The sequence below is a fragment of the Scyliorhinus canicula genome, chromosome 14, assembly GCF_902713615.1.
Source record: "Scyliorhinus canicula chromosome 14, sScyCan1.1, whole genome shotgun sequence".
NCBI classification, from domain to species: Eukaryota; Metazoa; Chordata; class Chondrichthyes; order Carcharhiniformes; family Scyliorhinidae; genus Scyliorhinus; species Scyliorhinus canicula.
In genome coordinates, this window is record NC_052159.1 from 98,224,468 (window position 1) to 98,237,045 (window position 12,578).

A 12,578-nucleotide genomic window follows, 5' to 3' on the forward strand; every position below is an offset into this window, starting at 1 on the left:
ATGGATAAGATGGCACAGAGGGATACAGCATAAGAAAGCGCTGAGGGTTTTGGCTAAGGTTAGTATCATAGAATATAGAGAACATAGAACTTACAGTGCTGAAGGATGCCATTCAGCCCATCAAGTCTGCACTGACCCACTTAAGTCCTCACTTCCACCCTAACCCCGTAACCCAATAACCTCTCTTAACTTTCTTGGACGCCAAGGGCAATTTAACATGCCCAATCCACCAAATCTGCACGTCTTTGGACTGTGGGAGGAAACCGGGGCACCTGGAGGAAACCCACGCAGACATGAGAACATGCAGACACAGCACAGACAGAGACCCAGCGGGGAATTGAACCTGGGACCCTGGCGCTGTGAAGCCACAGTGCTAACCACTGTGCTACCATGCTGCCTGGTCCAGGCTTGGAAGGCCAAAGGGCCTGTTCTTGTGCTGTATTGTTCTTTGCTCTTTGTACCCGACTCCCCAGAGGGAAATCATATGGGCGTCGCTTAGTGCACCTTTTCTAAATAGTGGAGCTGGCGCCATGGCTACTGAGGACAGGAGTAGCCATTACCATTTACCGGCATGCAGCTAAAGGACACTGGAGCTTCTGCCCCAGTGCTCGGTGGCGGCGGTGGTGGGGGGGGGGGGACCATTCAGGGGGGTTGGACTTGATTGAGGGGTCTGAAGCATTCCCGGTTTGGGTTTATCCCTAAGCGGGGGGGTGCGGAGGTGCTTTGCGTTTGTGAGGCCTTCAAGCCATCTTTAAATATTGTGGATATATGTGCATATCTGGGCAACCACATCTGCACACATCTGTCCTGCCAAACACTTCCAGGATAGAGCCATGCTGTGGCTTCAATGCTGAAAGTTCAGTTCACCCATGTTGACTCTGAGCATCTTCTATCTAGCGTCACAGCTGAAGGTTAATTCAAATGAGGAATTACCTTGTTAGTTATGAGGGCACTTCATGATCCTTAACTCTCAGGTGCCTCCTTGAAGGCGCAGGTGCCATGTCCCAGAGGATGTTTAGTGTACTGCATGCCCAGTAATTCTGAACAGTGGGCTGGATTCTTCAATAATGGGGCTATGTCCTCACACCAGCGTCAAAACATGGGCGTTTCACTCTGGACTTTGCTTAAGAAATTCCAGAGTGGTTCTCCAATTTGCAGGGGGCTTGCAGGGCCCCAGAGTGCTTCTCGCAGCTCTGGCTGTGGATACAGGGCCCCGCACTTCCAGTCGGGAGTCCGTGCATGCGCATGGCGGTGGCCTGCGGCATGGCGGACTCAGCCCACGGAACGGCATCAGGAATGTAGGTTCCCCCCCGAGATCGCGCGTGCCCGCGGATCAGTGCTGCCCGGTCGTTTGCCTCGCCGTCTGTGAGTCTACCGTGCTGCCTGCCCCCCCCCCCCCCCCCCCCCGACCCCCACCAGGGCGGCCGTGGACTTAATCCGCTACCGCCACCGGCCTTTCCTGACAGGCAATGACGTCGGGAACTCGCCCAGCTGTCCTCGGAGAATCGCCATGGCGGCCTCTGTCAATGGCCCCCAACCCGCACCGCGTAGACCGCGTACGTGATTTGCAGGAGCCGCATCAACGCCCATTCTCCACCCCAGCGCCAATCGCAATTTCGGCACGGAGGCAGCTGCCAACAATCAAACATCAAAGAGCAGGGCTTCACCACTGAGCCTGTCACAGTTAAAGGGTAAATGGCTTGATGAGCGGAGGGCAGTTGATCATAACCTCCCTAATGTTCCCAACAGAGGTTTGGGGTCCAGGGGCTCAGGGTCTGCCTGGGCATGAGTGTGCAGAGCCAGGTTTGCCTGGTAAGGGTGGGGGATGCCTGGGAAATTTGGGAATCCTGGGATGGAAGCTCTAACTGATTGTTTGTCTGTCTGTCTGTCTCCTTCTCCAATTCCTTCCAGACAAAATTTTTATCCTGGTATGGATTCCACAGAAGAGGTCCTGGCTGGACTTGTAGCAGCCGAGGAGGGCAGATGCCATGGAAAGCAGCAGTGACAACAAAGGCCGGAGGCAGCACCACATGTCCAGGGGGCCACTGCACAGATCCGACTGCTTACCAGGCTGAGGAGAGGACCAGAGGGGGAGGCAGCGACGCCCCAAGGTGTACAGGCATCGTTGGTCAAGCCATGAGCTGACTGAGACAATGTGCCGCAGAAGAAACCTTCTCAGCAAAGAGACAATGTGGTCCCTGTGTCATATCCTCACGGACATGGAAACCCGTGGCAGAGGAGGACACCTGTTCCTGGTAGCCATGAAGGTCACTGTAGCCCTCAACATCTATTGCACTGTATAATTTAGCGTTCAAGGAGGGACCAGTGTGGTATTTCTCAATCTTTTGCCCACAGGTGCATCTGGCTATCGGCTATAGTCTGACTCCTGTCTTTCTGCTGACCATGCGCTCACGCCCATCCTCTGAATGGGGCCTGAATCAGGGACTAACCTTAGACAATTATGCCCACAGCAGTCACCACCCTAAGAGTGTTGGTCTCAGTGTCATGCATTGCCGCCATCATCTTCTGTGCCGTAGCCTTTGGGATTCCTCCAATCAGCCTTGCAGTCACTGGAATGTCGCTGTCACAACCTCCTGAATCTCATGGCTGTGTCCTATCATCTGCATCAGCTCTGGGAGAACCTTGTCCAGAGGTTCGACATCTGGCTGGGATCCAGCTGAGTCCTGGAATCCAGAAGACCTCAACTGCGGATGTTCCTGCCTCCCCTGATGTACATGAGCATCTGTGTGGTCCTCACCAGATTGTGCCTCAAGAGGCATGCCCACGAACGTCGGCCACTGAGGGTGGGGTGGGGGGGTTGGCGGGCGGGAGGTGGGAGGGGAGACTCTGTTTGGCCGGCCTCATCAGATGGAGATCCTGCGAGACAATGGACATGTGGTCAGTGAGAGGGAAGGATCCTTTTGTTTGGCATGAACAACTCACTTCAGACAGATCATCTGGATAAATGTGCAGTGGATCCTCACTTCTGTGGCGCAGGCGAACCTCGCTCTTGGTGACTGCTCTCTCCTTAATCAACTCCACAATCTCCAGGGCCCATTCCTCATAGCGGGTGAGGACTCAAATCTTTGGGATTCCTCCCCCACCTTGTCCCTTTCCAGTTTATTATGGACTGTCTTCTCCTGCGACCACAAAGAGAGGGCATTGTATGCTGCACACCTGCTGGGTCAGGGGTGTCTATGGGTGACATAAGTGGGCACCGCACCTGGGCATGAAAGGGTTGTGCTGGTGGGTGTCAGGGGGTTCTGAGGAAAATGCTTGAAGCTCGGATCTGGGGAGGGTGCGAGGTGTCAGCCAATGGATTGGCGAGGGGGGGGGGTGCTTTGGGAATTTGAGGGGTGGCTGGCAGAATTGATGCCAGGAGAGGTGGTAACTTACTTTTGCAGCTTGTTGGAAGTCATTGGTCTTCTTTCAATATTGGACGGTGGTTTTCCTGGTCATGCTGCCCACACTGACAGACGCTGCCACTGCCTCCCAGGCGGCATTGCTGATCTTGCTGCTGGTTCTCCAACCCCCTCAGGGAAATATGATGTCCCCTCTCATCAAAGTGTCGAGAAGCATTGTTAGTTCGACATCCCCAAGGTGAGGAACATCTGCACGTTGCCATGCTTGTGTGATGATTGGCAATGAGTGGTGAGGGAGCGTTTAAAAACAGCTCCCCCTTGTTAGCGGTGAGACCTATGTCGGGTGAATCAGATGGCGAGGGAGCCAGTCATGTCGCAAATCTCATGGGGACTCATTTGTGGGGGCTCATTTTCCATTGTGTCGTTGAATATGGGACTGTTGTGAAACTCCCCACCAAAACTGGGCTTTAACCTTTTTGGTCCATTGAATCGAGCTCACTATTTCTTATGACATTCTCACCTGGAATTCCCCATTTTCTACCTCTAGCTGTAAACATTTAATAGCGGGAGCAAACATCTATTTTATCCACTTGCCCTCTACAACTTTGCCCCCTTCAGAAGTAATTTTCTGAAGGCCTGTCTCTGGATGCTCTTTCATATACATCACTTTATGGCCATCAATGAGGACTGCAAGGATCACAATATCATATTCAAATGGCAATCAATCCATGAGTGACTGATCACCATATGGGAGTATATGATCACTGTGAGAATCTGGAAAACCAAGAAGATTGGATCCAATGCTGTTTTCTGCGAGAAAATGGCTAGTTACCATTCATTCCCCAACAGAGCAGCCGGACATTCCTCCGAAATCCACTACAAGGTTGTTGCGAAGGATTTGCTTTTGTAAATTGATGCTCTCGTAAATGCTAATATTGTCATGACCACCTGCTCCGATATGTATCTAGCTCTCATCTCCTGGGTTTGCTGGTACTGGAACTTCTCAATTTAAATACTTCTGTAGATAAGATTTGTAGCACTCACAGAGTTGCCCTTATTCACTGGAATTCACCTACCTGGTACCTTGTTGGTGGATTCCTGATGCTTTGTAAACTGTGATCTTCAGCACTTCGAATACTCGAATGTTTGCTGTACCTGAGCTGAAGGGAAAAATTAAACAGCTTTAAAATGACAATATAGACCTCACTCTTTCTGTTTGTTCAACAAATCTATTGTGAGCCCTGAGTTATCTATCACTTGATAACTGAAACTGAGTGAAAACATTGTACTCCCCTTTTCCAAAATAAACTGTGATAGTCCAAGGTAACAAAATTGTCACTCATTCTGTCTCCAAACCTAAGCTAATGCCGGCTGTTCTAAGAACAGTCTACTGACATGAATCAAACATGAGGCTGTGCTCATGTACTGATTATGGAAATCAATTTTATGTAGTTAGGATAAAAACACCTTTTTTGATCCATTTTTAATTTTACCTGGGGGCAGGGATAATACCGATGAGGCTATGTTTATTGTCCATCTCCAGCGGCCTTCAAGTGTTGAATTGATGCAGTCTCTGCGATGAGGGTGCTCCTCCAATGATGGGATATTGGGATGTTGATCTGGTGATTATGAAAGTGTGTGAAGTGGGATGGTGATGGTGTTCTGATAAGCGCGCTGGTCCTGGTGGTAGAAGCCATTGAAGAGGAAACCAAGGGTGAAATTCTCCCATGCTGCCGTCGGTGTGATCAATGGTGGTGGGGGCAGAATTTAATGTGAGGTCCAAAAATTGATTTCACGGTAGTGTGAAATTACAGTGGGATCCTCCAATGCTGGCTACCACGGCAGATTGGGAATCGTGCCGGAGGCCGGTGAGAAACCGATTTACATCCTGCTAATAGAATACAGATAAAGTTCCAACCGGAAACTTTCCCCCCGATACCCGATTCTCAATAACCAGTGGGAAAACACATCAGTCCAGAAGACATCGGCTTGCAAAACCTGGGACTCACCTGAAGAAAGCCTGGGGCTGCCTTTGGAATTTGGAATGTAGGCCCCCAGCGTTCCTGGACCCTGGAACAACACAGCAGTAAGTGTGGGAGTATCTATCAGGTGGATCTTCCAGCTTCAGTATCTACGAGGAGGTCAACCTTCCAGCCTCAGACTGTTCCTGAAGGTCCATCTGCCTTTTTCAATGGTGGGTCAGTGATGTAGGATGCCTTTTAAATATGGCACCCAGGTATGACCGTGGGATGCGTGCCATCAAGATCACCCTGCCACAGAAGACAGCTCCAGATGCATAATTAATTATGGCATTGTGGAAGATATGGCATGGTTTCCCAATGGCCTCTGTAGTGGGAATCATTCCTCATCACCCAATCTTCCTCACTCAGGCTGGATGAGACAGGAGCAGCGAAATGCGCCCCGGCTGCAACTTTGTGGAGTAACTGGGGTGTAGAGAGATAAGTGGCGGGATTCTCCGACCCTCCCCCCGCCGGGTCGGAGAATCGTCGGGGCCGGCGTGAATCCCGCCCTCGCCGGCTGTCGAATTCTCCGGCGCCGGGGATTTGGCGGGGGTGGGAATCGTGCCGTGCTGGTCGGGGGCCGTTGGCAGCGCCCCCCCCCCCCCCCCCGGCAATTCTCTGGGCCGCGTGGCCGCCAATATTAGGCCGGCCTGCCGGCATAAAATACACCAGGTACTTACCGGCGGGATCTGGCTCCGTGGGCAGCCTCCGGGACCCTCGGGGTGGATATGGCCCGGGGAGGTGCCCCCACGGTGGCCTGGCCGCAATCAGGGCCCACCAATCCGTGGGCAGGCCTGTGCCGTGGGGCACTCTATTCCTCCGCGTTGGCTGCAGTGGGCCTCCACGATGGCTGACATGGAGATGAACTCCCCCTGCGCACGCGCTGGGATGATGCGAGCACATGCTGGCGCACCCGCGCATGCACCAACTCGCGCCGGCTGGCAGAGGCCCTTCGGTGCCAGTTGGGTGGCGCCGAGCCCCTTCCACGTCGACCGCGCGGCACAAACCACTCCGGCGCCGGCCTAGCCCCTGAAGGTGCGGAGGATTCCGCAGCTTTGAGGCTTCCCGCGCCGGAGTTGCCCGTCCCGCCGATTCCCGCAGAATCCTGCCCAATAAATATCCTGTTTTTATAGCATTAGCTGTTGTAAAGCAGGTATTTATAGGAACAATTAAAAGGCAATTGGTTCAGCCAATGGAGGGAGGAGGGGTAAAGCTTTACATGGGAACATCCTCGAGGGATTCCCCAGAGCATCATTGGGAAATCCCTAAATGCGATGCTGGCGAACCAGGGAGTTTATGGGCCCTTGTTATGGGTCAGAGTTTAGAGAACCCCAAAGTGTACCATGGAGTTTACCTGACCCACAACTTTTAATAGATTGTGGTATGGGGAGCACACGGCCCACTCGACAGGTGTGGTACAACAGAAATGGAAAAGTATTTTTTAAAGCAAAACAATGTTTATTCTATGAATTTAAGTAATCTTTTTAAAACATACAGTGAACATCTAAGAAACCATTAATTTAAATCCAACCGCCAAAGACTACAACACTGAGTAATCTGTAAGCTGTCCTTTTTACATCCAGAAGACTTACAAAAAACATAATCTTTAACAGAAGCACGTTAGGTTAAAGTCACTACTCAGAACATTTATAATTCTGAATTCACCAAATGACCAAGAGACAGTCTTTTGATGGCAGAGAGAACAGCAGTACACCTGCTCTGCCTGACTTCAGCTCCAACACTGAAAATGAAACTAAAACACACCCTGCAGCAAACAGCCTAAAACAAAAGTAAAAAGCTGACAGACAGCCCAGCTCCACCCACTCTCTGACACACTGCATTAGTAAATACTCATTTCTTAAAGGTACATTTCTTAAACACCTATTTCATAAAGGTACTCTCACATGACACCCTGGTGTTATTTCTAACTACAGTTTTTTTTCTGCTGGGGTTTCCTCTGTTCTGAAGTCCTCACTCAAAGACTTTGTGCTCGGAATGCTGCCCACTGGCAGTGCTAACTTGGAACAGGGCCTGAAGAGTATGCTGAAAGATAAAGGGGCCTGAAGGTGGCGGTCTGAAGGGGGGGGGGGGTCTTTGGCAAACCCATAGTGGGAAGTTGCCCACTAGGGGGAGCTCTTATCAGCGATTGTGGGGCTTTGCCAATGATTGTGAGGGGGCGGGGGGGACTTGTCAATGTCAGTGGGGGCCTTGCCAATGATTAGGGGCACAGGGGCCTATCCAGTGATTAGGGGAAGGCTATCCAGTGATTGGGGAGAAGGGGTGATTGCCAGTTATTGGGGGTCCTTGACAATGATTGTGGGGGGGGGGGTGTCATTGTCAATGACGGGGGGGGGGAGGGAGGGTCGTGCCAGCGATTGGGGGAGGGGGTCCTTGCCAACGATTGGGGGGAGGGGGGCCTAGCCAGCGACTGGGGGGAGTATGGTCCTTGCCAACGATTGGGGTGAGGGGGGCCTAGCCAGCGATTGGGGGGAGGGGGTCCTTGCCAGTGATTGGGGGGATCCTTGCCAGCAATTTGGGGGGGGGGGGGGGGGGCGGCATGCCTGTGATTGTAGGGATTGGGGTGATTGGTAGTGGGGTTGCTGTAGTGTTATTCTGAGATTTAAAAATGATTCCCAATCTTTGACGATCCGGCCTTGCCGGTTTATTTGGGCTCACGGCACAAGTCATCCCTGGCTCAAATGTTGAATGTGAGGAATTGCAATCTGGACCGTGCTGACCCACCTGAGGGGAATCACATCTCGTTTCCCTCCCCGGAGACCAGACTTGGAAAGCTTTGGAGAGAATTCCATTATTTATTTTGTTGCTGTTCCTGTTTCACTTGATGTTCAATGTTTGGAACTGCTGCATATTTAGTTTTGCTTATTGTTTGAGGTGTGTGCACTGATAGATTACCCATTCACTTTTATTATCACATTATGCATCCCATTCAAAATTTCTTGGTGCTAAAGATCCACTGCATGTGTTAATTATTAAAACTTTACCTTTTCCATTTCTGCATTTTCCTGATACGTTCCTTTTCTGCATCTCAAAAGGCTGGTCAGTGATTTTTTAATTCTCAGCAGGAGATAGAAGAAGGACTTTGGGCTTGGCACCAAGTTAAATGGAACTGCAAGTGTCCGTCCTTCTTCAAAATAGGAAATCCATAGTTTGGCTCTGGCAAACTTCCATTCCACATCAGCATCATTCTACAAAATCATGAAGTTTATAATAAAGAAATAGAAAAATATTAATATCTAATGGGGTGACATATTTGGAGCATTGTCTCATAAACTGTTTAAATGCAGAGAATGCAGGTCAAGTGGTTTGCACAGAGCAATTAACATTTGTATGCAGTTACCAGCCCACACAAATTGACTTTATTGTTGCTCTTAAGTCATATTTTATGTGAAACGTTGACAATAATGATTACAATCTACTGTTACATCCACATTTACCCTAACTTGTGTCTTGAAAGGTATACAAGACATATCAAAAGCAGTATGTGACTCAAATTATCAATTAGAGTTGTATTCACAGTGATAGTAAATCTTCTGTTGTGTTACTCATGGCATGTCCTCTGGCCCTCTATTTTTAAGCACCATTAACCTTCAGTTCTCTATTCTACAGCAGGTCTAACAGCAGCAAGACCTCCAAGATAGTTGGGGCTCGGAGGCAGGTACCAAAACCATGCCCATCTGGAGCAGGAATTGAAGCCATGCTGTTGACACCAATCGATCCATACTGGATGTCCAGTCAACTGCCCCTCCAAGGAGTCCAAGTTGCTATGGCAACATACAATTTTCATGCATGGGGCAACCTGGAGATATAGGTAGTGAGAGTAGAGACTATCCCGTGGCTGACCAGGAGTCTCTCCCTCTGTTACCACCTGCCATTGCTGTAAGTTGGAAGAATTTACAGGTTTATACTCAACCTGCTTGGTCATTTAATGAAATCCCTTCCTTGGTTATCCAGTGCTATGGTGGGACTGGAACCCAGATCTTCTGACAGGGCACTAACCATTCCACCACTGGACCTCCCACACCATTGATACCTTTGTGCTCATCTCTGACCACCTATCTTCGCTTCTTTGCAACGTGATCTCTTGTGATCCTACAATGCCTTGACTGGCACCAAATTTCTGTCATCATCTTCAGCCTCCTATCTCTGCTGATATGTCTTTCTGTTATCTCTATCTTTCTTCTCTGGACCTTTTACTCAACAGGTCTGCTCATTGGTCAAATGACTGAAATTGCTGAATTTCTGAAATACTAATGATTTGACTAAGGGCATGACTAATTGTGCAAAGAAAAATCTATTTTATTTGGCCTGTCAGTCAAAGAAAAAAAGTCAAAGTTATCCCATTCCTGCGTGAGAGAAAGGACGCAGGAGGAATGATTCATGAATAGTCATAAAGAAGGAAAAGCCAGCATTCATATTGCACTTTCCATGACCACCAGATTCCCACAAGTTGGTTATGTAGTTCTGGAGTGTGGTCACTGATTTAATATCGGAAACACAGTAGTCAGTTTGCACAAAGCAAAATCCCCCCCAACAGCAATGTGATAACCTGTTTTTGTGATGTTGATTGAGGGGCAAGTATTGACCAGGATACCGGAGATAACACTCCTTGTGTTCTGCAAAGTCCTACCATGGGACCATTTACATTTACCTGAGAGAGCAGAGTGGGCCTTGGTTTAGTGACTTATCCAAAAAATACATAGAATGATACTTATGACGAAGTGGAAAGAATGCTACCAACTGAGCTGTGACGGACACAATCAAAAAAGACAGCCCGAGTCTAGCCAGGTATCTGGGAAGAATGGTAACTGAGCTACTGAACAGTAGCAGTGTATCAATGCAGCTAACCATCTTCAGAGAAAGGGGGTGATATTTGGAAGGGGGAGACGGCAGAATGGGCAAGATGCTAGGAAGAAGGTTCGGTATAAATAAAAGGCTCGTGTTCAATGCAACAATGGCGTTTTGGAAAATAAAGATGAAGTTCTGAAAACTAGAAAGAAAGCCAAATTGGACAGGTGGGTCCATTTTGGAGAAGATAGGACACGACGTTACAGAGATGGTGACACTACTTGGAGCCTGAGGAAAAGGAAAGAACAGATGGTAGAGAGAATGAAAACTGGTCTCATGCAAACTGGTCTCAGTTTTATGCTATCTTTCTTCAGCACCGGCTGCCTTACACTCTAACTCAAAGCTGTGAAACTTCAGCGAATGAGGCTTTTCTTATTTTTCTGCAGAGGTCGGCCTATTACTCACGGGGGAAAAAAAATCTACTTTGCGATGTTTCTGATAATTAAGCAGTAAGTAATCAGATTCAGTCGATTAGGTGCTGCAAAGCTTTTTAAAATCAATGCAAGGTTCTGTTTACTTGCAAATACTTTATAGATGGAAGGATGTGGTAATGAGGGAACACTGCCAAATTTATAGGCTATAGAAATTCAGGGATATATTTTCTATTATGTTTCTGAGACACAAACATAACAGTAGTTGCTCTTTATTGATGGAACTCAAACAACCTAATACCATTCCTATTCACAGGTCTTGATTCTGCTGTCTCTGCCCCACACCCCCCACCCCCCGCCCCACCATAAAATGTCACATTTAGTTGCTCTTGCCTTCTAATCAATATAAATCAATCATTTAGTGTCAAACAGTTGCAGGAAAATATATTATCACTGGGAAATGTTTTGTTCAGTTGTACTTTACTCCTGCTGCTTCACTGTAATAACTTGCATTGGTACAATAATTGTTTTATTGGACATAAGGAGGTTTCATTTCTGCACAAAGCATCACGTTGGGCTCTTTTTGGTGGGGAAATAAACGTAATGGCTGAATTCTCGGTTTGGAGACTACTTCTGCCTCTGATTTGTCCTCATGCTGGGAGCAAGAATCCAGAGGCGATTCACTATCCCTTGCTATGGCGTGGAATGTGAAGGATTCCCTCACGAATCCAGCTGTCAGGCCACCATTTTGATCAGGCGGCCCAATAACAACGTCCGGCGGCTGGGCAACCTCTCTTTCCCCCCCCCCCACCTCCCCCCCCCCCCCCCCCCCCCCCCCCCCCCCCCCCACACAACCCCTGAATTGCAATTCCATCGACCTTCCACCATGGGATTTGCTGGGTTAACTCCCCCCCCCCCCCCACCCCCCCCCCCCCGCCTCCACCCCCCACACAGTACGAGAGTGACCAGACACCTCCGTCAACCGTCCCTCCACGGGAGACTCCCCCCATCAGAGAGAACATCACCAGAGATCCCCCATAACAGAGACACCCACCAGAGACCCTCTCAGGTGGGGGATGTTTGGTGGGGTTAGGAAGGGGTGGATTTGCATTGTGTGGGGGGGGGGGGGGGCCTCCGATGGACTTTGAGGCAACTGCCTTGAAGAGATATCCCTTGGCCCACAGCGAGGTCCACCGCACCAGGGCCATGCTGAAAACTCATGTACGCTTGGAGAATATGCGGCGGAATTCTCCCATCGGGAGACAAACAGCCGACGCCGGAGTGAAACCCGGAGTGTTTCACTCCGGCATTGGAGGCCACTCCTCGTCCCCTATTCTTCACCCCCCCCCTCCCCCGGGGGGCTAGGAGCGGTGGCGCGTGAATCTCGGGCACCGGGCCTTGACGCTTGCGTCAAAGCGGCGCGCCGGGAATGATGCGGCCGGCGGCGCCTAAGTGGCGTCAGCCGCGCATGCGCAGGTTGGCTGGCTCCAACCCACGCATGCGCGGTTGCCGTCTTCCCCTCCGCTGCCCCGCAAGACATGGCGGCTTGATCTTGCGGGGCGGCGGAGGGAAAAGCGTGCGTCTTTTAGAGATGCCGGCCCGACGATCGGTGGGTACCGATCGCGGGCCAGACATCTCCTGAGCACGCCCGTGGTGCTCGATCCTCCCTCCGCCCCGCACAGGTCCCACAAACACCGGTCCAGTGCTGTTCACGCCGGCCGCGACCAGGTGTGGTAGGCGCCGGCGTGAACCGGTCGGGTTCGGCAGGCCGCTCGGCCCAACCGGGCCAGAGAATCGCCGGTCGCCGTGAGAAACGGCGAGTGCCGATTCTCTGAGCGGCCTGTCAAAAAACGTGACACGCCATTTTGGGGCGGGGTGGGAGAATCGCGGGGGGTGCCAGGGCGGCGTGGCGTGATTCGCCCGGCCCTCCTGCGATGCTCCCTCCCCCGGCGTGGGGT

The 12,578-nt window shown here is 50.5% G+C and overlaps 1 protein-coding gene across 1 annotated transcript in view; it reads right to left on the bottom strand.

Annotated features, from left to right (window-relative positions):
- Positions 1-12,578, bottom strand: part of LOC119977838 (short transient receptor potential channel 6-like) — a 128,919-nt gene that overhangs the window by 19,795 nt on the left and 96,546 nt on the right. The window contains exons 8-9 of the mRNA XM_038819076.1: positions 8,386-8,589; positions 4,439-4,522 (exon numbers count right to left, since the gene is read on the bottom strand). Coding sequence (XP_038675004.1) covers positions 4,439-4,522; positions 8,386-8,589 — 288 coding nt within the window. The remainder of the gene's footprint in view (positions 1-4,438; positions 4,523-8,385; positions 8,590-12,578) is intronic.